The sequence below is a fragment of the Ornithorhynchus anatinus genome, chromosome 4 (assembly GCF_004115215.2).
Source record: "Ornithorhynchus anatinus isolate Pmale09 chromosome 4, mOrnAna1.pri.v4, whole genome shotgun sequence".
Lineage (NCBI taxonomy): Eukaryota > Metazoa > Chordata > Mammalia > Monotremata > Ornithorhynchidae > Ornithorhynchus > Ornithorhynchus anatinus.
In genome coordinates, this window is record NC_041731.1 from 6,394,482 (window position 1) to 6,418,875 (window position 24,394).

At 58.9% G+C, this 24,394-nt stretch overlaps 1 protein-coding gene across 1 annotated transcript in view; it reads left to right on the plus strand.

Moving 5' to 3' along the window:
• The window catches only part of TG (thyroglobulin), a 141,215-nt gene that overhangs the window by 2,048 nt on the left and 114,773 nt on the right, over positions 1-24,394 (plus strand). The window contains exons 2-18 of the mRNA XM_039911929.1: positions 20-128; positions 2,206-2,303; positions 4,181-4,384; positions 5,097-5,256; positions 10,819-10,925; positions 11,902-12,045; positions 12,227-12,412; positions 13,308-14,288; positions 14,751-15,470; positions 15,748-15,987; positions 16,801-16,938; positions 18,015-18,092; positions 18,829-18,941; positions 20,430-20,541; positions 21,264-21,464; positions 21,567-21,776; positions 22,543-22,697. Of these exons, the coding sequence (XP_039767863.1) occupies positions 20-128; positions 2,206-2,303; positions 4,181-4,384; positions 5,097-5,256; positions 10,819-10,925; positions 11,902-12,045; positions 12,227-12,412; positions 13,308-14,288; positions 14,751-15,470; positions 15,748-15,987; positions 16,801-16,938; positions 18,015-18,092; positions 18,829-18,941; positions 20,430-20,541; positions 21,264-21,464; positions 21,567-21,776; positions 22,543-22,697 (3,956 nt within the window). The remainder of the gene's footprint in view (positions 1-19; positions 129-2,205; positions 2,304-4,180; positions 4,385-5,096; positions 5,257-10,818; positions 10,926-11,901; positions 12,046-12,226; positions 12,413-13,307; positions 14,289-14,750; positions 15,471-15,747; positions 15,988-16,800; positions 16,939-18,014; positions 18,093-18,828; positions 18,942-20,429; positions 20,542-21,263; positions 21,465-21,566; positions 21,777-22,542; positions 22,698-24,394) is intronic.

The window sequence follows — 24,394 nt, forward strand, 5'->3', positions numbered from 1 at the left end:
CGCTCATCCCTTCTCGTAGAGTACCGAGCCGACTCTCAGCCGCTGCGCCCGTGCGAACTGCTGCGGGAGAAGGCCTTCCGGGAGAACCGCGACTACGTCCCTCAGTGCTTAGAGAACGGCCAGTTCCGGTAAGATTCATTCGTTCGATGGTATCTGTCGAGCGCCTACTATGTGCAGAGCACTGGACTAAGCGCTTGGAACGGACAAGTCGGCAACAGATAGAGACGGCCCCCGCCCTCTGACGGGCTCACGGTCTGATCGGGGGAGACGGGCGGACGAGAACAATGGCAATAAATAGAGTCGAGGGGAAGAGCATCTCGTAAAAACAGTGGCGAATAAATAGAATCGGGGTAATGTACGTCTCGATAAACCAAATGAATAGGGCGGTGGAGATCTATACAGTTGATATTCAGATGTCGGACCCTCTGTGGGGTGGGGAGCGGGGGTGGATCTAAGAGTGATAAAATAATCAATACCTGCGGTATTTGTAAAGCCCTTACTATGTGCCAGGGGTAGGTACAAGATGATCGGGTTGGACACGGTCCCCGTCCCCATAGGGCTCACGGTCTCAATTCCCACTTTATAGATGAGCTAACTGAGGCCCGGAGAAGCTGTGTGTCTTGCCCAGGGTCACCCAGCAGGCAGACGACGGAGTCGGGATCGGAACCCAGCTCCCTCTGACTCCCAGGCCCGTGCTCTATCCGCTGGGCCCGCTGCTTCAGTGCAGATCACTGATTGATTGATCAGGAGAGGAGAAAGACAGTGCAGTCTCTCGCCGCGGTGGGGATAGGATGGGAAATCGCGATCCTCAGATCGGCAAGATCCAGACGCCGCCCCTTGCGGGGTCAGTCGATTCTCTATCGTCCCGACTCACGGACGATATGGGAAATCTACAGATGATTCCCTCCTCCTTTCTCTCAATTAACCGACGTCGGTCTTCCTCCTCTCCCCGGCGCCGTATGCTCACTGACAACGTTGCCGATGACTACTGAACTCGGCCAATCGATCAATCGTATCGTACTGAGCGCTTACTGTGTGCAGAGCGTCGGCGCTAAGCGCTCGGGAAAGGACGGTGTAACGATATAGATACTTTCCTGCCCCCAGAGAGCTCCCAGTCTACACAACTTGCCGAAAAGAAGTGAAAACTGCGGGAATAATGGTTGTTGGTAATAATAATAGCAAGTGTAATAGTTGTAGTGTTTGTTAAGCGCTTACCGTGTCCCACCGAGCGCTCGGCACAGTGCAGAGCACATTGGAAGCGCTCCATAAATACTATTGAAGGAATGAAAGCACTCGATTCAGTGCTGGGACAGATAAAAGGTAATCGGGCCGTACGCCGTCCCGGTCCCAGACGGAGCTCGTCTATATATATTGGTATTTGTTAAGCGCTTACTATGTGCCGAGCACCGTTCTAAGCGCTGGGATAGACACAGGGGAATCAGGTCGTCGCACGTGGGGCTCACGGTCTTCATCCCCATTTTACAGATGAGGGCGCTGAGGCCCAGAGAAGTGAAGTGACTGGCCCGCAGTCCCCCAGCTGACAAGTGGCAGAGCTGGGATTCGAACCCATGACCTCTGACTCCAAAGCCCACGCTCTTTCCACTGAGCCACGCTGCTTCTCAAAGATGGTATCCAGCCAGCCAGCCCGTACTACGTGCCGGGCACCGTGCTAAGCACCGGGTCTGATCCAGAAGAATCGGACCGGACGCAGACCAAGGGGGAGAGCCGACAGGGGTCCGATCTCTATTTTACAGAGAAGAAAGTCTAAACACGGAGAGGTTCAGGCGACGCTACCCAAGGTCACGCGGCAGGCCAGCGATGGAGCGGGGTCCTGGATCCGGGTCACCCGACTCCCGGCCCCTCGCTCTTCTCCCCAGACCTCACCTCCTCTCCCGCCTCCCCCACCGCGGGGAGGGAAACGGCAGCGTGGCTCCGTGGAAAGAGCCCGGGCTTGGGAGTCGGAGGTCATGAGTTCGAATCCCGGCTCTGCCGCCCGTCGGCTGTGTGACCGTGGGCGAGTCGCTTCACTTCTCGGTGCCTCAGTTACCTCATCGGTACAATGGGGATTAACGGCGAGCCTCACGTGGGACGACCTGATTCCCCTGTATCTCCCCCGGCGCTTAGAACGGTGCTCTGCATATAGGAAGCGCTTAACAAATACCGACATTATTATTATTATTGAGCGTGGTTTGTCCCCCCTGCCAGAACCACGCAGTGCAGCGAGAAGCAGCGGTCGTGCTGGTGCGTCGACGCCGAAGGAGCCGAGGTGCCCGGCAGTAAGCGCGCCGGAGTCCCCGACGTCTGTAAGTGGCCGGTCGGGATCGTCGCTGCTCCGACCGAGTTCGCGCAACGGGGGGACGCGGGGACCGGGGAAGGAGGACCGGGCTTGGCGAGAGGCTCTTGGGGGACGGGAGAGGGCAGAGGATCTGGGAGCCCAACACTTGACTGGCTGTTGCTTGAGAGGCACTGGTTTCTTAAAATCCAGGTGGAAACGGGTCTGTAGAAACACAGGCCCCCCTCCTCCATTTTCCACTCCTCCTCCTTCGTCGGTCGTGTATTCAAGGTTCCTCCCGTTTCAGACGGGCAGCGGGGCCTGGTGGGAACCCCCAAACCCGGGAGTGAGGAGCCCTGGGTTGCGGCCCGCTGCGTGACCTCTGACAAGCGACTGCTCTGGGCCTCGGTTTCCTCCTCTGTAAAATGGGGATCGGATCCCTACCCTCCCGTCCTCTTAGAGTGTGAGCTCTAGGTGGGATGGGGACCGTGGTTGCTCTGATGCTCCTTTATCTACCGGTGTAGCCTGCAGAAGCGGCGTGGCCTAGTCGGGGGAGCACAGGCCTGAAAGTCAGAAGGACCTGGGTTCTCATGCCACCTCTTCCAATGGCTTGCTATGTGACCTTGGGCAAGTCACCTAACCTCTCTGTGCCTCGGTTTCTTCAACTCTAAAGCGGGGATACCTCTTCTTCATCCTACTTAGACCGTGAGCCCCACGTGGGAGAGGGACTGTGTCCGACCTGATCGTCTTGTACCTACCCCAGCGCTCAGAACAGCGTTTGCCGCGTAACAAGTGCTTAACGAACGCCATAAAATAAAATAAATCTACCCCACTGCTTAGCTCAGTGCTTGGCTCAGTTATCGAGCCCTTTAGAAATACCACGATCACGATGACGACGATACTGAAAACAGTCGATCATACTCATCGAGTGCTTACCGTGTGCAGAGCGCTGTACAGAGAAGCAGCGTGGCTCAGTGGGAAGAGCCCGGGCCTGGGAGTCGGAGGTCATGGGTTCGAATCCCGGCTCCGCCCCTTGTCAGCTGGGTGACTGTGGGCGAGTCACTTCACTTCTCTGGGCCTCAGTTACCTCATCTGTAAAACGGGGATGAAGACGGTGAGCCTCACGTGGGGCGACCTGATCACCTTGTATCTCCCCCGGCGCTTAGAAACGGTGCTCTGCGCATAGTAAGGGCTGTAACAAACACCACCATCATTATTACTAAGCACACGGGAGAGTACAATATAACAGTGTGAAACAGACAGAACGGGCTTAGAGTCTAAAGGGGGAGACGGACATTAATAGAAAAAAATGACAGATACATGCACACGTGCTTCGGGGTTGGGAAGGGGGATGAATAATAATGCGGGCATTGGTTAAGCGCTTACTACGTGCAAAGCACTGTTCCATGCGCTGGGGGGGATACAAGGAGATCAGGTTGTCCCAGGTGGGGTTCGCAGTCTTAATCCCCATTTTCCAGATGAGGGAACTGAGGCACAGCCCAAAGTCACAGAGCTGACAAGCGGCAGAGCCGGGATTCGAACCCCTGACCCCTGACTCCCAGGCCCGTGCTCTTTCCACCGAGCCACCCTGATAAAGGGAGCAAGTCAGAAGGGAGTCGGAGGAGAGAAAAAGAGGGCTTAGTCAGGGAAGGCCTCCTGGAGGAGACGTGCCTTCGATAAGGGTTTGAAGGCCGGGAGAGTCATCGACCGCAGGATAGGAAGACGGGGAGCGTTCCAGGCGGGATGGGGGCGAGGGGTCGGCGGCGAGATGGACGGGACGGAGGGACGGTGAGAAGGTTGGCACTAGAGGAACGAAGGCGTTGGGGGAAGTGAGCCGGGACATCGGGAGTTTCCCCCGGATGAAGCGGTGTGAAAGCTGACCCGAAGCGGGACGTCTGGTCCCCCCAGGTCTGTCCTCCTGCCAGCTCCAGAAACAACGGATCCTGCTCAGCAGCTACCTCAACAGCACGGCCACCCGCCATCTGCCCCGCTGCAGTGACTCGGGCGACTTCGAGCCCGTGCAGTGTGACCTGGGGCAGGAGCGGTGCTGGTGCGTGGACGCCGAAGGGATGGAGGTTTACGGCACCCGCCGACCCGGACGAACGGCTCAGTGTGAGTGACGCTCGACGGCCGCGGAGCCCGCCCCGACGGGACGGGATCGTCCGGGACCCCGTTCGCCCGCGGGGGCCGAGGGACGCGGCCGTGGATTGGCCAGAGAGTGCCCCGGCTTTGGGCGGGGATCGCGTGGCGCGTCAGGGGTGGAAGCTCTGCCTCGGTTCGTTGGCGTCGTCCGGGAAACCCGAAGGGAGAGTTCGGGGGCTCGGGCCGAGTGTTCGGTCGCACCGCCCCTTTCCCGGAAACCGTGATCTGGAACCCGTTACGGGTCAGCTCCCCGTACGGTGCTAGTGACCCGACGCGGGGCTTCCGGAACAAAAACACCATGCAGGCTGCCTTAACGACCTCGGAGGCTCCGGTCGCTAACTCGGTTCCATCGTCTCCATTGAGCGCTTACTGCGTGCGGAGCACTGTGCTAGGTTCTTGGGAGAGTGCGCTCTAACAAGAAACAGACACATTCCCTACTCCCTCTGGGTTGTGTTTCAGTGGTTTCGGAACCATCGCCGCCCTTTGCCCTTCCCCCCGGTGCCACAGAAGCGACCGTCGTCGCATCTCTGGCAAACGCAACTCCCGCGCTGTGGAGGGGAGGACCGGATCCCAGGTCCTGTCGTTTCCAAGAACCCACGGGAGGCGAGACCCACAGCGACCGGTCCAGCTGGACCTCTCGAGGGTCTGGGACCACTGACGGGTGGCCTCGGTCTCCCCACAGGTCCCGGGAGCTGTGAGATCCGCGGCCGCCGCGTTCTCCACGGCGTGGGGGAGAGGTCGCCTCCTCAGTGCTCGGCGGACGGACGGTTCTCTCCCGTCCAGTGCAAATTCGTCAACACGACCGACGTGATGGTCTTCGACCTCGTTCACAACTATGGCAGGTAAGCGAGCTGGTCTCTGCCCCGCGGTTGCCCTCGGTTAGCTACAGCGCCCATCGAGCGCTCGCTCGATGCCGGAGTCCCGCGCCGAGCACCGGGATGGATAAAGGATAGTTCGACGGGACGGGTCTCCGGCCCCACACGGGGCTCCTCCTCTCAGGGATGGAGAGCAGGTTTCTTAACCCCGCTGTACAGATGAGGAAATTGAGGCCCGGAGAGTCAAGTGACCCGCCCGAGGTCGCACAGCGGGTCGGTGGCGGAACCGGGACCGGAGAGCCCGACTCTACGCTCGTTCGATTCCCGCTACGGGACCGAGCGAGCGCCCGCTTCGGGTAGAGCGCTGGACCGGATTCTTGGTCTCCCAAGCGCTCAGTACGGCGCTCTGCACGTCGACTGACGAGACAGCGGTCGAAGGCACGCTGACCCCCGCCCTCGCGGTGCTTACGGTCCGACGGCCCATCTTCCTCTCCGGCCCCCGGAGGAGGGGAGGGTTGTTCGGCAGCCTTCCGGGGTATCGTGGGATCGGCTGCGAGAGCGGGGGCTCGTCGGGTCAACGTCACCACGGGAGGGTTTCCGTTGTAGGCCGAGGCCCTTCCGGGCTGGAAATAACGGTGACCGAAAGACCCCTTCCCCGCAGGTCCGAGCGGCGAAGGTATCTGTTTATTGTTATATTGTCCTCTCCCAAGGGCTTAGTGCAGTGCTTAGCACACGGTAGGCGTCCAATAAATGCAACCGAATGAATAAACGAATGGAGGTCTCTGAGACGGGTGGCAACCTCCCGCCCGCTCTCCCCTAAGCTCAGAGAGGCCCACGGTCCCCTTCCCGCACGAAGGCGGGGGGGGTGACTTAAAGAATTTCTTTAGGAAGCAACGTGGCCTAGTGGGTAGAGTCGGAAGGACCTGGGTTCCGGTCTCCGCTCTTGCGCGTGTCCGCTGTGTGACCTCGGGCTAGTCGCCTCCCTCCCTGTGCCTCATTGACCTCATCTGTAAAATGGGGATGAAGACCGGGAGCCGCGTTCGGGACCGGGACCAACCGGGTGAGCTCGCATCTACCCCAGCTCTTAGCACGGTGCCTGGCACATAGTAAGTGCTCAACAGATACGAATAACGGTGGAAAAAGAGAGTCCGTCAGTAGGGGAGCACCTCATCGGCAACATCCTCCGAGCGCCTTAGCCCGGGAGGGTGAGGAAACCAGGTTAGAGAAAGAACTCCGTGTTCCTTTTCAGAATAAGTCAGGGTTCCACCCCCACCCTGTGGCCCCCTGGCATCGAGATCGTGGCCGTGGGCGGAGAGAGGAGGGTCGGGGAGGCTTGGGAGTCAGACGTCGTGGGTTCGAATGCCGGCTCTGCCACTTGGCAGCTGTGGGACTGTGGGCGAGTCACTTCTCCGGGACCTCATCTGGAAAATGGGGGTGAAGCCCGGGAGCCTCGCGTGGGACGGCCCGATGACCCCCGTATCTCCCCCAGCGCTCGGAACAGTGCTCGGCTCCGAGTGAGCGCTTAACGAATACCAACGTCATTATTGCCGTTACGAGAAACAAGGTCCTGATTAGACCTCGGCCTCCCGGAGGGAGGTTTCTGACCTCTGGCTGCAGGGTCCGGCCACAAGAGGGAAGACAAGTCAACCCGGTGGCCGAGAGGGAGGCCCGGCCCCGGTCCCCCGTTTCTCTCATCTCCCCCCTCGGGATCTGCCCCGACTCCACACTGCTGCAGGCGGGGGGCATCAGAGAAAAACCGCAAAGGCCTGACACCGCACACCAGGACTGAGAAGGCAGCGTGGCCTAGTGGATAAAGCACAGGCCCGGGAGCTAGAAAACCTGGCTTCTAATCCCGGCTCCCCAACTGTGTGTGTGACCTTGTGCCTGTGTGACCTCGTGCCTGTGTGACCTTGGACAAGTCACTTTCATTCACTCGATCGTATCTCTTGAGCGCTTACCGTGTGCGGAGCACCGTACTAAGCACTTGGAACGGACAACCGGGCCACCGGTGGTAATAATGTCGGTATCTGTTAAGCGCTTACTGTGTGCAGAGCACCGTTCTAAGCGCCGGGGCGGGTACGGGGTAATCGGGTCGTCCCACGGGAGGCTCACGGTCTTCATCCGCATCCTACGGATGAGGGAACCGGGGCCCGGAGGAGTGAAGTGACTCGCCCACGGTCACGCAGCTGCCATGCGGCGGAGCGGGGATTCGAACCCATGACCTCCGACGGCCAAGCCCGGGCCCTTTCCCCCGAGCCACGCCGCTTCCCTAGATAGAGGCGGTCCCTGCCCGACAGGGGGCTCACAGTCTAAAAGGGGGAGACGGACAGCAAAATGAAACGAGTCGACAGGCGTCGCTACCCTCTCTGTGTTTCAGTCACCTCATCTGTAGAATGCGGATTAAGACTGTGAGCCCCGTGCGAGCTGTGGACCACATCTCAACCTGCTAGGCTTGCGTCTGCCCCAGCACTTAAAAGAGCGCCTGGATCATCATAAGAGCCCGGGCCTGGGAGTCAGAAGGCCACGGGTTCTAATCCCGTCTCCGCCACCTCTCCGCTGGGTGACCTCTGTGCCTCAGTCGCCCCGTCTATAAAATGGGGATCGAGATCATGAGCTCCTCATGGGACGGGGACTGGGTCCAACCCGATCTGCTTGCAGCTGCCTCGGTGCTTAGTACAGTGCCTCGCGCACAGTAAGCCCTTAAATACCATCGTTACCATTATTATTATTATTATTAACAGATGCCATAGAAAAAAAGGACCGGATTAACCTGTGTCGACCCCAGTGCTTGTAGCGGTGCTGGACGCCCAATAAGTGGTTAGCAAATACCATTAAAAAAAAAAAGAAAAAATCCCTACGGAAAGTGGGGCGATGAGCAGCCCGGGCAGGCGGGCGCCGCGAATTTCCCAGACCCGTTTAGCAAGGCAAATGAACGAGCCGGGTTTCCCGGCCACAACGGGTGCCGCTCACCAAGTCTTCGCCCGCTTCCTCGCGGCCCACTCCGGGGCGATACCGGGTCCCGGCGTCGAGGGTCGAAGCCGTCAGGGGTGGGTGGCGGCGGGATGAGCTTCGATGGCGCGGTGGCGACGCGGGGAGACGGGGGAGCCCGGCTTCCGGTCCCCGAGACTGAGTACCCCGGGTGGAACTGTGTCTGCCTGACCTGACACGTGATAATAGTAATGGTATTTGTTAAGCGTTTACTGTGTGTCAGGCGCTGTACTGAGCGCTGGACTAGATTCGGGCTAATCGGGTCCCACGTGGGGCTCACACCGTCTAAATGGGAGAGCGAACAGGTCTTGAATCTCTATTTTGCAGATGAGGGAACTGAGGCCCAGAAAAGTGAAGTGATTTGCCCAAGACCACACAGCAGACAAGTGGCAGGGCTGGGATTAGAATCCAAGTCCCCTGATTCCCAGACCTACTCGCATAGTAAGCACTTAAGAAAGACCCTATTTATCATTTTATGCATTTATATTTATCATTAATATTATCATTATCCTTTATCCTTTATATTTATCGTTAATATCATTAGCTCTGCCGTGTCACCTTGGGCAACTCACCTCTCTGGGGCCTCGGTTTTCTTCCCCTTAAGGTGGGGTTAAGAATCCCTGCTTCTCCCCAAGGGAGTAAAGCTATTGCTTGAGGTCCCTTGAGTGCGATAAGCTGGTTGTGGGCAGGTGACAGTCAGACGATTGTATTTATTGAGCGATTACCGTGTGCAGAGTACTGTAACGAGCTCTTGGGAGAGTACGGTACAACAATAAACATTCCCTGCCCACAGTGAGTTTACAGCCTAGAGAGGGAGGGAGACATTAATCTAAATAAATAAATTACAGATCTGGACATTAGTGCCGTGGGGTTGGTGTTGGGGGTTGAAGAAGGGAGCTTAGTCCGGGAAGGCCTCTTGGAGGAGATGGGCCTTGGGTAAGGAGAGGAGAGAGAGTGTCCGTCGGATATGAAGAGGGAGGGCGTTCCAAGCCGGAGGCGGGATTCAGGCAAGAGGATTTAGGCGGAGAGGTGGATGAGATGGAGGTACGGTGAGAAGGTTAGCGTTAGAAGAGAGAAGCGTGCGAGCCGGGTTGCGGTGCCCGCCAACTCTGCTGTATTATACTCTCCCAAGCGCTCGGTACAGTGCTCTGCACACAGTAAGAGCTCAGTAAGTGCCATTCGTGGACTGATAGATTGGGAAAGTAAGACAGCAGCGTGAGATACGATCCCTGTACAGAAGGAGCTCCCTCTGGGTCTCACGGGGATGCCGTGAGGATTAACGACGTGGAAACTGATGCGAAAGCGCCTGGAAGAAATGAAAGTTCCGGACGAGGCCGGGGTACCGAGGTGGCGGCCGGCTGGATGGAAAGGTGACTTCCCAGCCGCCTCGCCGTCACCTCCGGCTTTCGTCGGCCTCCCCGCTGGCCAGCCTCATCCGGGGCTCCTCCGTGCCGTCCCCCCCCCCCCCCCCCCGCCCCGATTCCGGCGTCTCCCAGCCACCTGGCTGCTCCGCCCGGGAATCGGATCCAGTTCGGTCTGGGCCAGCCAGCGCGGATGGGGATGTGGTGAGTTTGGTCTTGTTCAGCCGGCTTGGACAGTGCTGGAGCCAGTTGGGTCTGGGCCAGCCGGTGTGGACAGTAGCAGGGCCCCTGATCGGTCTGTCGGGATTTAGACCGATTTTCCTCATAACCGGGGAAGAGAGTGTCTCCTTTAACTCCCCACTGAGGCCGGGCCAATTCCCCATCGACCAGCTTCCTCCGGAGGAGTCTGGCTTCTCTCCCTCCCAGGAAGGATTTGAGGATTCCACGGCCTTCCTTTCGATCTCCAGAAGTGAAGACCCGTCCCTTTTGAAATATGCGGATAGACAGCAAGCTTGAGGTTCCCCCTTGAGTTCTGTTCCATATTCTCCGTTGCAATGGACAGCAGGAATCTCCCTGCTTCATGTACAGAGAGAGGGGCCTCGCTGTAAAAAAAAAAAAAAAAAAAAATCTCTCAGGTTCTCCCTCCGGGCAGCTCCCAGTTTGTTTGGATTGGATTAGTACAGTGCCTGGCACATAATAAGCACTTGACAAATACCATTAAAAAAAAGGATTCAGCCGTCTGGTCCCTTTTCTTGAGAAAGGAAACGGGCGGTAGCTATTTCCAGGGAACCAGGATGGAAACTGAATGGTTTACTGAAGAGGGCAAAAAAAAAAAAAAAAATGGGTTTAAAATAAGATGATCCAGGGAAGCAGTCCCCAAGCCAGCCCGCTCCGACCCCATCCCGACCTGGTGGAGGCTTTCCCCTCCCGTTCCTCCTCCTTCCCCCAACCTGGGCTATTCCAGAGCCCCCAGGGCCTGGTGCCCCAGGGACCCTGGCTCTTTCTCTTATGGTATTTATCAAGTGCTTACTATGCGCCAGGCACTGTACCACGTGCTGGAGTAGAAACAAGCTAATCGTGCTGGACGTAGTCCACGTCCCACAGAGGGCTCACGTCCTTAATCCCCGTTTTACAGTTGAGTCAACTGAGGCAAAGTGAATTTAGGTATCACTATCCACTAGGCCATGTGGTTTCTCAACCATCTTTTGAAGACCTTCCGAACGACCTTTTCCCTCTTTAGGTTTCCAGATGCGTTCCTGTCTTTCAGTGCCTTCAGGAGAAGATTCCCAGAGGTCTCTGCTTACTGTCACTGTGTCGACAGTTTGGGCAGGGAGCTGGCAGAAACTGGTAAGGTCCCCTCCTCCGCTTCAGTTATGTGACCTTGGACAGGTCACTTAACTTCTCTGTGCCTTAGTTTCCTCATCTTCAAAATGGAAATTCACTATCTGTTCTCCTTCCTATTTGGACTACGAGGCCAGTGTGGGACAGAGACTGGTCTGACCTAATTAACTCGTATCTACACCGGTGCTTAGAACAGTACTTGAAACATAGTAAGTGCTTAACAAATATTATCATCATTATTATTACTAATTTAGGGGTTATAAGTCTCCCCTGAAAGGCAGGGGATTCTGCCAATGCCCCACCTACTTCACCTCCCAAACTGGCCTTTCTAAACCACCCCTCTAGTTTTAGCTCCTTGTGAACGGGGAACGTGTCTAGCAACTCTGTTAAATTCTACCAAGCTCTTAATACGGTGTTCTGCACACAGTGAGAGCTCAATAAATATGATCTAATGATTCGTTGCTTTGTCTCTGGTGATCTGGAAGCCATCCTGTCCCGTGGGGCTAGAATATTCTTCGGCGATTCTGCCCGCTGGGTGATTCTGCCCCGTGTTTATTCATTCGTTCGTATTTACTGGGCATCTATTCTGGGCAGAGCACTGTGCTTGTCACCTACTCCGTTTAGAGCGCTGTATTGGGTACCAGACTGTGGGCCGAGCACTGTACCCGGTACCTCTGTCCAGAGCATTGTACCTTATGCTTACTGTGGGCAGAGCGCTCTACTGGTTGCCTAGCGTGGACGGTTTTTGTCACCTACTCAGTCCAGAGCACTGTACTAGGTGCCACTGTGGGCAGAGGGCTGGACTAAGCGTTTGGCAGAGTACTACAGGGAGAACCAGTCCCTACCCTCAAGGAGTTTACAATCCCCTGGGAGTTTATAATGTAAGGAGTCTTGTCACGCCTGAGGTCCACCGGGAGGGAAGAGTCAGGGCTTCCTTCTGAGGGCTCCTTGTTCTCAGATTTTTGTTCTCTCCTGCCGGTAGGCCTGGAGTTGTTGCTGGATGAAATTTATGACACGATTTTTGCCAGTCTCGATCCCGCCTACAGCTTCTCTGAAACCCCCCTGTACCGGATCCTGCAGAGGCGGTTTCTGGGAGTGCAGCTGGCCCTCACGGGACGATTCCGATGTGAGTAACGGGCCGACAGGAGACGGTCGGGAGGCAAGAACTCCAGCTGGGATCGGTGTCCGAGTTCCGCTCCGATTCCGGTTGGGGGGGCGCCCCCGCCCCCTTCGCCCCCCCAGTGCCACCCGTCGGCCTGGGGAGACCGGTCCCACGTTCTCTCCTTAATGCCCGACTCTTCTTACAGGTCCTACCCAGTGTGAGGTGGAGAGACTCGCAGCCACTACCTATGGGCATGCCTACGTGCCGTCCTGCGATGCAGGCGGGGCGTACCGACGGGCGCAATGCCAACGGGAAGGCCCATGCTGGTGTGTGGATGCCAACGGGCGGGAGATCCACGCAACTCGGAGCCAGGGGGACCGCCCTACTTGTGGTACGTCACGCCAGTCAGTCGGTCAGTCAGTCAAGCAGTCAGTGGTATGTAGTTAGCACCTGCCACGAACTAGGGAAGGGAATAAGCCCTATGGGGAAATCCATCCGTAGCAAAGGACACAGCCGGGTCCTGACCTCATGGAGTCTGTAACCTGACGGGATCGAGAGCCCGCCGGCTGCCGTGGCAAGATCTGCTTCCTGCGACTTCAACGTCCGAAAGGAAACGGATCGGCCGGCCCCAACCTCATGGGGGTCTCTCTCCTCAAGCCCCGGGGAACAGACCTCCACTCTTCTCCCTCCCCCCCCCCCTCCACCACCCGGGGTGGGTTTCCCCGCTGGTGTTGGTATGATGCGTTTGGAGAGCTGGGGCCCGTCTCTTTGCCTGTACGTCCGCCGGCCTGTCTGCCCGTCGGCCCACCCGCGTGGCTCTCTTCCAGCCCGTCTCCCTGTCTGTCTAGAGCACGAGGTGGGGCCGGAGGAGTCACAGGGAACAAACACTGGCCCCGAGGGTAGACTGACCCTCGGCCAATCCCCTGGGAGAGGATGGCCCTATATAACTGAACTACCAGTCCACCCGGCACCGCCCGCCGCCCCCCTGCGGTCCACCCTAAAGCGGCAGCGGCCCGAGGGTGCGATGGGCGGTGTGGGCAGTGGGCGCCGACCACCTGACTGAGGCTTCTCACGCTGGGCAGACTGGGCCGGGAGGTGGCGGGCCAGGGGACGGTGGGTCGGGGGGAGCCAGAGGTCGGCGGGAATCGCGGAGCGCGGCCGAAAGGCGAGGAAAGGGACAACGGGCCAGGGAGGGGCCCCCTCCGTTCGTGCCACGGGCTGGGGGCCCCCGGAGTCCACCGGGGTTTGCAGGGGCGGGTGCTGAGCCACACTATCTCCCGGTCCAGGCTCAGAGAGGCCGTGTGTTTCCGAGAGGCGGAGGGCCGTGTCCGGACTTCTCTACGGACCCTCCGGACCACTGGGCCGAGGTGGTCCGACCTCCGGTCTGGAAGAACGTGCGCAGCCCCAGGAGGATGCCCGCCCGGCCGGGTCCTGCCCTCTGACCTTCGAGGAGCTGCTGGTGGGCTCGGAGCAGCTTCCCGATCCCGAGCGGAGGCCCGACCCCGGGCGGCGGTCCGGCCCCAGTCGGCGCCCCGCCTGGCAGACCGTCCTCGGCGAGTTGGTGAGGGGGCTGTTCCCCACCCGGGAGCTGGCCCTCACGGCCCTCCGACTGGCCCGTGGCCCACGGCGGCTCCAGCGGGACCTGTTCGGGGGGATGTTCCTGACCCGGCTGGGGCACCGGAACCTGTCAGGGGCAGTGGGTCCCCGGAGCACGGCGGACCTCAGCCGGTTCTTCCAGCCTCGGGGGGCACGGGGACCGGCCGGCCTGCCGCCTGACGGGGACGGCGTGGGACGTCTGGACACCCTGCTGACCCGCCCGGACTTCCTGCCCTTCCTGCGGCGCGTGGCGGCCGTTCCCTCCCCCCTTGCCCGGGACCTCGGCGAGGCGGTCCGCACGGTCCTTGAGGCCCAAGGCTGCGGCCCACGCCCCGAGTCCCCGTCTGTCCCGGAGGCCCCCCGCCCGCCCGGTCGGCGCCCCCGCTGCCCCACCGAGTGCGAGAAGCAGAGGGCGGCGGGGCGGCGCGGGGCGGCCGCCCGGCCGGCGGGGTCCCGCCCCTTCGTCCCCACGTGTGCCGACGACGGAAGCTTCCTGCCGGTCCAGTGCTCCGACGACCGCTGCTTCTGCGTGGATGCCGACGGCCTGGCCGTCCCGGGGACCCACCGGGCCGCCGGGGACGTCGTGTCGTGTAAGTCCACGGGCCCCGGGCGGTCTGGAGCGACCGGCCCTTTTGACACCGCCAGCCCCCGGCCCGTGGTGCCACCTCCAAGTCCGCCTGACCCCGTACACCCCGGGCTCGGCCCACCCGTCCTCCCCTCACCCGCAACCTAAACCCTCGGCTCTGCTGAGTGCCTTTCCCGCTGACCCCGGTTGGCCCTCCTCTCCGCCGTGACCGTGCCCCCTTTCTTCCTCTTTATATTTTTTGCGGTATTTGTTAGGTGCTTTCCCGTGCGTCGAACACCGTTCTAAGCACCGGAGTAGAGAGGTCAATTAGGTTGGACACAGTCCCCGTCCCGTATGGGGCTCACGGACTAGGTAGGAGGGAGAACGGGAGAACCGAGGTCCGGAGAAGTTAAGCGACTTGCCCAAGGTCACACGGCAAGCCGCTGGCAGGGTGGGGATTAGAACTCGGGCCCTCCGACTCCCAGGCCCGTGCTCTTTCCGGCAATCGGTTGCGGTTTCCCATCCTTGTGCCGCCAACACCGTCGCCCCGTCCCTGGCCGTGCCGAAGAATTCCCCGTGTGCGAGGACGGCGTGGACCCGTGGGCGCACGCGCGCCTGCCCGCGGGCACCCACACGCATGTCGAGGGCAGGGAGAAGGCCCGCGGGCGTGCCGTGCATCCCCTCTCCTCCTTCCCCACAGGCCCCAGCTCCTGCCAACTGTCCGCCGGGCAGGCCCTCCTGCGGACGGCGCGGTCCCTACTGTCCGAGTCCGACCCGCCGTCTTCGCTCTCCGGCCTCTACGTCCCCCAGTGCCGGGCCGACGGGCGCTGGAGCCGGGTGCAGTGCAGCGGGCCCCCCGCGCCCGCCCTGGAGTGGTATCGGCGCTGGGTGGCACTGAGCCCCAGGGGCCCGACCCCGACCTCGGCCCCCGCCGCGCAGCTGATCCGGGAGCTCCGGGACTACGGGGCCACGGCCTCCGCCGGCTTCCGGCCGTTCGTCCGGCGCCTGTTCGAGGAAGGCCGGCAGGGCGTCTTCCCCGGGCTGGCCGGCTACGCGTCCTTCCGGGACGTGCCTCCCGGGGTCCCGGAGGGCCGCGGGGCGGCCGGCGTCTGGCTGGAGCCCTTCCCGTTCTGGCAGCTGCTGACGGGCCAGCTCCGCCGCTACCCCGGGCCCTACTCCGACTTCGGCTCTCCGCCGGCCGCCGTGGAACCGCGCAGCTGCTGGTGCGTGTCTGAGGACGGGGAGGAGCTGGCCGGGACACGGACCCAGGGGAACGAGCTCCCCGCGTGTGAGTACGTGGTCCCCGGCTCTGTGCCGGGGTGCCCAAGTCCCTCCCTCCCCGGTCCTTCCCTTTCCTCCCTTCCTTCCCGTCCTGGGCGCCCACAGAGGGCTGTACGGGGGCTCACCGTGAGCTGGTCAAGGAGCGTTCGGTCTCCCAGATGCCTCCGTGACAGCTGCGGGGGGAAGAGAGATCCCCATGTCCTAGGCTTTGCTCGTCCCCTCGGCCCCCAGATGTCACCGGCTCCCCCTCCCCCTAAGCGGCCCCGAATCCTGGCTCCCCCCAGGCCCCGGGGCATGCGAAGAGGCAAGGCGGCGGGTCCTGGAGTTCCTGGCCGAAGCAGAAGACGGCATCCTGGCCTCCAACTTCTCCCATTCCCCACTCGGGGAGAGCTTCCTCCCGGCCCACGGAATCCGCCCGACCAGCGACGACCTCTCCCCTCTTGGTCCCGGCCCTCCCGAGACGCGACTCGCCTATGCCCTCCGGATCGGTAGCAAGTCCGCCCTGGCCCTGGCTGTGCGGTCGAGTAGGTTGGGGAGGATCTGGGCCTCTGCCAGACCCCTCTGGGCGTGGGGAATCCCGCAGTTCCGCCTCCTGTCCTCTCGCGCGGCTCTCCTGGGCTTGGGCTGGCGTGACGCCGGGGGAGGATCGATGGCTCTGCTGCGGTTCTCTCTCCGTGCGTGTGTGCGCGCGTGTCCGTCATCTTCGCTTTACCCTCAGTCTCACTTGACTCCACCTCCTCGGGGATCCCCGGGTCTTGACCTAGGTCGAGCCCGTGATGCCATCTTCACGGTGCTCAGGGAGATGGAGGGGTGGTGGCGCATGGAGATTAGCGATGTGGGAAGCAGCGTGGCCTAGTGGGTAAAGCATGGGCCTGGGAGCCAGAGGACCTGGGTTCTAATTCCAGCTCTGCCACTTTCCTGCCGGGTCACCTGGAGCAAGTCACTTAACTTCTCTGTGCTTCAGTTTCCTCATCTGCACATTTGGGATTCAATACCTGCTCTCCCTCCTACTTAGACCGAGACAGGGATTGTATCCCATCTCATTAATCGGTATGTACCCCGACGCTTAGAGCGGTGCTTGACAAGTAGTCACTGCTTAACAAATATCATTTTTTTTTTTAAATAAGGGGCTCAGCATCTTAGGAGCAGGGTTCCAAATGCTGATATTTACCAAGCACCCACAAAGCACTGTACTTACTTAACGTTTGTGAGGGTACGGCGGAAGCGAGACACCCTCTCCTCACCCACGAGGAGCTTCCGCTCTCACGTAGTGGAAATTGAAATGGCCGCGGCTGCCCCGAGGAAGGCCCTGATGCCTCTCCCCGTTCCTTGTCCAGCTTTGGAATTCTTCCGGAGGGCATCCCCGGCCTCAGGAGGGTCGGCGGGAGAAGGAGCCGGCTTGACCTTCCGGTCGTACGTGCCTCAGTGCGATGGCCTGGGAAACTGGGAGCCGCTGCAGTGCCATGGGACAACGGGTGAGAGGGGGAGCACGTTCATTCTGGGGCCTGGGGGGTTGAGTTGCTTGTTGGCTGAGGAAAGGGGGTCGGAGGAAGTTTCGCACTTCAAAGGTATTTTCCCTTATGGGTTCCCCGGGCCGGAGAACGGTAGTCCAAAGTCGGCCGGGGCCCAGGTGCAAGTACATCAGTTACTCAGTGGTATTTACGGCGCGCCTACTGTGAGCACAGCACGCTGTACTAGGCCCTTGGCCTGTGCAAGTTGAGAAGCAGCATGGAATAGTGGGTAGAGAACGGGCCTGGCGCTGCCACTCGTCTGTCGTGTCACCTCGGGCAAGTCACTTCTCTGGGCCTCGGTTACCTCATCTGTAAAATGCGGATTAAGACTGTGAGCCCTGTGTGGGGCAGGTCCTGTGTCCAACCCGATCAGCTTGTGTCTACCCCAGCGCTTGGTACAGTGCCTGGTATATTGTAAGCGCTTAAGAAATTTCATAAAAAAAAAAAAAAAAGAACCCACGGATTGACCACCAGGACTCAATCTCTTGGGATTCCGTCCCCACCCCCCAACCAGGTAAGAACACCTGGGAGAATGCTGGGGGCAAAGGCCGGCCCGAGCTGGCCATCCAACCTCTCAGGACTACGGTACGACTGGGCTTGGGCCATTTCCCTCAAAACTAGCCCCCCACCCCCCCATTCGTCGTTGTCTCTCCAGGTTTGTTTTTACCCACTGCTGAGTCTGACAGATTTAGGACTGACCCTGTGAGACGGCGGCTTTGGTGCTTGGGAGAGTTCTGCAAGAAGCGAAACCCACATCCCTTGACCGCAGGGAACGTAAATTCCGAGGTTGAGGGGTGGTCCGTGACGGACCTTAATAAGTCACCAAAATAAGGAAAGGTTTTCCTCTGCCCATCCTATTTCTTAGTTTGGCCTCAAGAGGTGAGGCGAGGGGGAGGTAGAGGAGATGTTCAGGTCGTTCCCGTGATCCCAGGGAGATGGGCAAAGAGGGAGCGGAGGGGAAGGGTCTCGGCCGGGTCGAGGGAGGATGGGGACCTCCAGTTGGACTCCCCAAAGATGTGACGGTTTCGCTTCTTGCACAGGACACTGCTGGTGCGTGGACAGGCGCGGACATTACGTCACAGACTCTCTGGCCACGCGCAACGCTCCACTCCCTCAGTGTAAGTGACTGCGCTCGGCCGGGGGGCATCCCTGACGTCGGGCCCACGCGGAGTCGTTCCGGTGTGTGTGTTTTGGGGGGGCAGGGCGGCGGCGGGTGCAGGGCTGCCCGGTGGCGACAGGGAGATCCGGGGAGATGGGCCCGCGAGTAGGGCGGGGAGGAAAGTGGGGAAACTCTGCTCAGTGAAGGGCAAGAGTCCAATCGGAGCCGAAAGGGGACGGACGCGGCTGGTCGGTCCGTGCAGATGGTGGCTGTCATGGGTTCCGGCTTCCCTGGAAGAGGGGGAATAGAGTCTGTTAAGGGGGAGAGGGGAGACGGGCCCCAGGATGATTAGAGGGTGGCTGGAAGGGGAGTTCGGTCACCGAAGGGGTAGCTGAGGCTCTTCCCCGCTGTCCTGCTTGGGGAGTGGGCGCAATGGGGGGAAAACATGGATGTGAGTGCACGGGAACGTGGGTAGGGGTGGGGCGGGGGGACGAGCCCACAGGGTGTGTCGGGGAGAAAGTGAACACATGGGAGCGAACAGATGGGTATCAGAATGAGTGTGAGTGCAAGCAGTTGAGGGTTTGGGGGCGGACATAGGGGTGTGAGCAAGGAGGGATTTCGTGGACAAGGAATGGGTCTGTTAAGCGCATTGTCCTCTCCCAAGCTCTTAGTACAGTGCTCTGTACACAGTAAGCGTTCAGTAAATATCATAGACTGATTGACTGACCGAGAGACCGTGTTTCCCTGTCCTCCAGGCCCGACTCCATGCCAGGCATCTCGCACCAACGCGCTGCTTTCTAGCTGGAAACAGAGCGCCGTTGAGGTCAAGGCAACCCCGGAATCCTTGTTCACCCCAACCTGCCTGCAGGTAAAGTTCGGCCTGGCTGATTTCCAGCCGTCCGCCAGTCTGTTATTCAATCAGTGAGGTTTATCAAGCGTCTCCTGAGCGCTAGGCAATGTGCTAAGCATTTGGGAGCGTACGTCGGTGGCAGGACATTTATTCTTTGCCCTCAAGAAATTGACCCTGTAATCAGGAAGGAGCAGCATGGACCTGGGAGTCACATGGACCTGGCTTCTAATACTGGCTCTGCCACCTGTCTGCCGTGTCCTCTCGGACAGGTCATGTCACTGCTCTGTGCCTCAGTTCCCTTAGCTGTAAAATGGGGATTCAGATTGTGAGCCCCATGTGGGACGGGGGACCGTGTCCGACCGGATTAGCTTGCACCCACCCCAGCGCTTAGTACAGTGCCTGGCACGTAATAAGAGCCTAACGAATGGCACGGTTATTATTACAGCTATTATATACCCGATAGCTGAGGCGGGTGTGAAACACACCAGGAGCAGCTAAAGGAATCATTCAGGTCAAAATATTAAGAAAATACATCTGTGAAACCAAATGCTCCCACGGGCACAAATGGGGGAGCCGCTGGACTCGGGGCTCTTCCGGGTGGCCTGGGCGGAGACCCCGGGTATGGTTGTCCCCCGTCCAGCCCCCAGCCAACACGGAAAACAGCCCCGCTCACGGGACTGATGTTGTCGCCTGGACCCGGCTAGATCTTGGAGGGGTCTTGAGGGGACTTGAGGCATAGGGGAGGTGACAGGTAGGACAAGCTTAGGAGGTGGGAGGGTGGGATCCCCTCAGAGTCAGCCCCGAAGGTGGGGAAGCCTCAACTGTCCCATCTGGTCCCACTTGGGTTGTCTGAAGGGGGTGTGCAGCCGGGGAAACTCATCTAGGCACTTCTCCGGTCGGTCCCCTGGAAAAGGCCCACGTTGCCCAGCCCTCTGCCTCTCTGAAGACCCTCAGACCCTCCCCAGGGCTCTGGCTGCCTGAGGGGGCAGAGGTCCCCCCCCCCAGCTCCCCGGGGCTAGGCCCTGGCAAATAGACCAACCTCAAGACCAATCAGGATTCCTCATGAGCTGGTAATCTGAGTTCTCTGGGTCAATGGACACTTTTAAATAGGGGAAGGGGATCAGGGATGGTTGACGGACACTCTTAAAGGTTTCTTAAGCGGCACGACCTAGAAGCATTTGAGTTGGGGACCAGGAGACCCGGATTCATATCCCATTCTGCCGTGTGCAGTGTGAGTGTGGACAAGTCTGTCAGCTTCTCTGGGTCTCTGGTTCCTCTTCTGTAGAATGTGGAGGGACACGCCAGCCTTTTCCTCCCTTTTAGATGATGACCTCACCTGATTTTGCATCTGTCCCAGGAGAGCGCTTGGCACGTGGTGAACACTTAAAGAGCGCCACTGTCATTTTGATTTTCCTGCGGGCTGTGAGTTTGGGCTCCGTTCTCTGGCCGGGAAAGTCTCTGAGACAGAGGTGGGGCCGCGGCGATGAAGTCATTGTTTCGTTGTAGACGGGAGACTACGCCAGACTCCAGAGATCAGACTCGGGGGCCTGGTGCTTGGATCCGGCCACGGGGGAGGCCGTGCTGGCCGACAGCGGGAGTTCAAACGGCAGCCTCCGCTGTAAGTGCCCCCATGACCTCCAGGCGCAGGGCGAGGATTGGACCGCCCCAGTGCCAGATAGAAATGAGCGGGAGGCTGAGGCAAAGCTCGCTGTTCGAGAGACAGTCAGCCGTGGACTGTGGATCTTTAGTGTATTCATTCATTCAGTCAATCATATTTATTGAGTACTTACTAGGTGCAAAATACTGTATTAAGTGCTTGGGAGAGTACAATATAAAAATCAACGAGTTTACAGTCTAGAGGGAGCTTAATCCCAGTTCTTTGCGGGGGGAGGGGGGGTTCTATGATGGAGGGGGCAGTGAGCCCCACCCTTCTCACTCTTATGGATCGATCAGTCAGTCGATCAGTGGTAATTACTGAGCTCTTACTCTGTGCAGAGCATTGTACTAAGCTCTTGGGAGAGTACAATAAAGAATCAGCAGACACATTCCCTGCCCAAAACGAGTCTGACTTCCTCCTCCTGGCCCTTTCCTTGAGGCAGCCTTCCATGCTTCCCACCTCTCCTTAATTCCCAATACCCCGAAACGCCCCCCCCCCCCCCCCCATTGGTTAGAGGTGTAGAAGTAACTTCTTCAGGCTTCACGGACAGACAACCAGGAGTTCCTCTTGGGGAGGGCTAACCGTGGGGGAGGTCAGAGAACCAGGCAAGGTGAGGCTGAAGTCCAGCTCTGGCACGGGTGCCCACCCTATCTGAGACGGGGTGGGGGGATGGTCTTTTGCAGGCCCAAGTCCCTGCTCCCGGCTCCAGCCCCCGCTGGCCGCCGGAGAGCCAGGCACCACGGACAGCCCCACGTGCGAGGAGGGTTCAGGGGAACCCCTGGCTGTCCAGTGCGACCGGGATCAGGAGAGCTGCTGGTGCGTTGGGGAGAGTGGACAGGAACTGCCTGGGACCCGGGTGGCCGGAAGCCGACCGTCGTGCCACCGTGAGTGCCTGGCGGAGGGGGCCGAGGGCCTGTCGGCGAGCGCCGAACCGACGCGGGATCCCGGCAAGTGTCCGACGCCATCCGTTTCGGATCCTCCGCTAGGTCCTCTGTGCCCGCTGCCTTTCGACGCCTCAGAAGTGGCCGGCGGAGCGGTGGTCTGTGAGGCGATGGCCGACCCAGGCCAGGAAGTCCAGCGGTGCCGCCTGATGTGCTTCCAGGGCTACCGCAGGGCCGTGACCGGCACCGACTTCACCTGCGACCCGGGGACGGAGCAGTGGCTTTCTGCACCTCCGCTGCCCCAGGCGTGCCAGAGTAAGATGGGAGGGAATCGTGTTGGTGCCGGCTTCTAGGGGAAAGATTCTATTTTGCTCCAGAAGCCCCGGTGCGCTCCGAGGTGTTGACCGCTGCCCGCCGCTCAGTCGATCGATCGATCGCGGGGCTTACTTTGTGCGGCTCACTGTACTGAATGCTTGGGAGAGTCCGATACAAGAGAGTCGGTAGACCCGTTCCCTGCCCACGACCAGTTTACAGTCTGAGGGGGAGGCAGACATTAATATAAATAAATAAAATTATAGATATGTTCACACGTGCCATGGGGCTGAGGGAAGGGTGAATGAAGGGAGCGAATCCGAGTGGAGAAGCGATCGGACTGTGAGCCCATCAGTGGGCAGGGAGTGTCCCTATCTGTTGACGAATTGTCCATTCCGAGCGCCTAGTACAGTGCTCTGCACATAGTAAGCGCTCATTAAATACTATTGAATGAACGAGTGGGAGTAAAGAGGAACTTAGTCAAGGAAAGCCTCTTGGAGGAGATGTGCCTTCAGTAAGGCTTCGAAGGTGGGGAGAGTGATCGTCCACCAGATACGAAAAGGGAGGGCGGTCTAGGCCAGAGGCAGGGCGTGGGCCAGAGGTCGGCAGCGAGCTGGACGAGATCTGGCGCAGAGAGTAGGTTGGCGTGAGAAGAGCTAAGTGTGCGGGCTGGGTCGGAGTGGGAGACTAGAGAGGTGAGGTTTTGGTGGGGGCAAGGTGATGGAGTGTTCTGAAGCCGACGGTGAGGCGTTTCTGTCTGTGTATCTAGAGCTGCAGCTGGTGCAGACCATCCAAGTCCAGGCTCAGGTGCAGTTGCTACTCCCCCCAGAGAAGATGTGCAGCGCTGACTACTCCGGCCTGCTCCGGGCCTTCCGGATCTTCACGGAGGACGCGTTGAAGGCTAGGGACTTCTGCCGCGTTCAGGTATTCCTGTGGCCGGGGCTAGGACGGGGATCCAGACCGGGGAGCGGAGGACAGGGAAAGAGACGGTCGGAACCGTCGATTCTGGGGTTCCCCAGCTGCTCTGTGAATAGCGTTCTCCGGATTTTTCAAAGGGAAAAGCGAGGCAGATCTTCATCAGGCGAGCAGAAGCGGCATGGCCTAGTGGATGGAGCACGGGCCTGGAAGTCAGAAGGACCCAGGTTCAATCCCAGTTCCACCACTTGTCTGTTATGTGACCTCTGACAAATCGATTCACTTCTCTGGCTTCAGTTACCTCATTTGTAAAATGGGGATTAAGACTGTGAGCCCCACGTGGGACATGGACTGTGTCCAACCTGATTACCTTGTATCTACCTCAGGGCTTAGTACGGTGCCTAGCACATTGTAAGTGCTTAACAAATACCGGTTAAAAAGAAAAATTACTGGCTCTCTGGATTTTCCAAATTTATTTTGGCAAAGCATATCGAGATTTCATCACAGTCAAACAATCCAACAGTCTGCCGGTGAGATCTATCCCGTACATTCCTGAGTGCAGAACATTGCACTAAGCACATGGAAGAGTGTAACAGAATTAGTAGACTCCCCCTCTAACTGTAAGCTCATTGTGGGCAGGGAATGTGTCTACCAATTGTGCCGCATTGTACTTTCTCAAGCACTTAGTAGAGTGCTCTGCACGAAGTAAGCGCTCAATATATACCATCGATTGCTTGATAGATAGGCAAGATTCCTGCCCCCAGTGGAGCAACAAGCCGCCAATATTGCCTTTTCTGTTGGATCACAAAATGGCTTCCCAATTCAGTGAAGCTTCTCCTGGCCCCGGGATCCGCGTGTGAAATCATAAACCACTTTTGTCAGCACCAAGCTAAGAAGATGCTCTGACTTTAAATGGCCTTTCATGTATAAAACCAACAAAAGCATGATCAAAAACACACGGCGATTCCTCTCCCACACCAAAGCATCGAAAAGGCTCCAGGCAGAGAGACCCAGAAACATGAAGCGTCTGTCTTTAACGTCAGATTAGCGATGGGGCCCTGGAGGGGGGAGGCCTCCCTTTAGCTATTGACTCACTGTCTGCCCTCCTGCAGGGGCCTTTACAGCTACAGGCATCTTTGGAATTTAGTGGTTTTCCCGTGTAGATGTCTATGTGCTGAGGGATAGTCGAGGGAGTGCAATCACTGAGAGGGCGGGAGACACATCGTAACCCCAGAAACGAAAACCATGATGCGGTTGGCCGAGGCCGTCATGAGAAGCTTGCCAACTCCTAAACTGGGGGAATCAAGTTAGGGGCAAAAACACTTACCAGTGTCTACTGCGTGGGAACCCAGTAGGGTAGCATAATAATAATAATGTTGGTATTTGCTAAGCGCTTATACTATTTGCAGAGCACTGTTCTAAGCGCCGGGGTAGATACAGGGTGATGGGGTTGTCCCACGTGAGTTAATCCCCATTTGACAGATGAGGTCACTGCGGCACAGAGAAGTGAAGAGACTTGCCCACAGTCACGCAGTTGACAAGTGGCAGATCGGGGATTCGAACCCATGACCTCTGACTCCCAAGCCCGGGCTCTTTCCACTGAGCCACGCTGCTTCTCCCAGAGGCTGTCATATGCCACAGGGACCCTTAGTCATTATTCCGTTCTCCAGCATCGGGTTTTACCGTGTGTCTCGCCAAAGTGACGG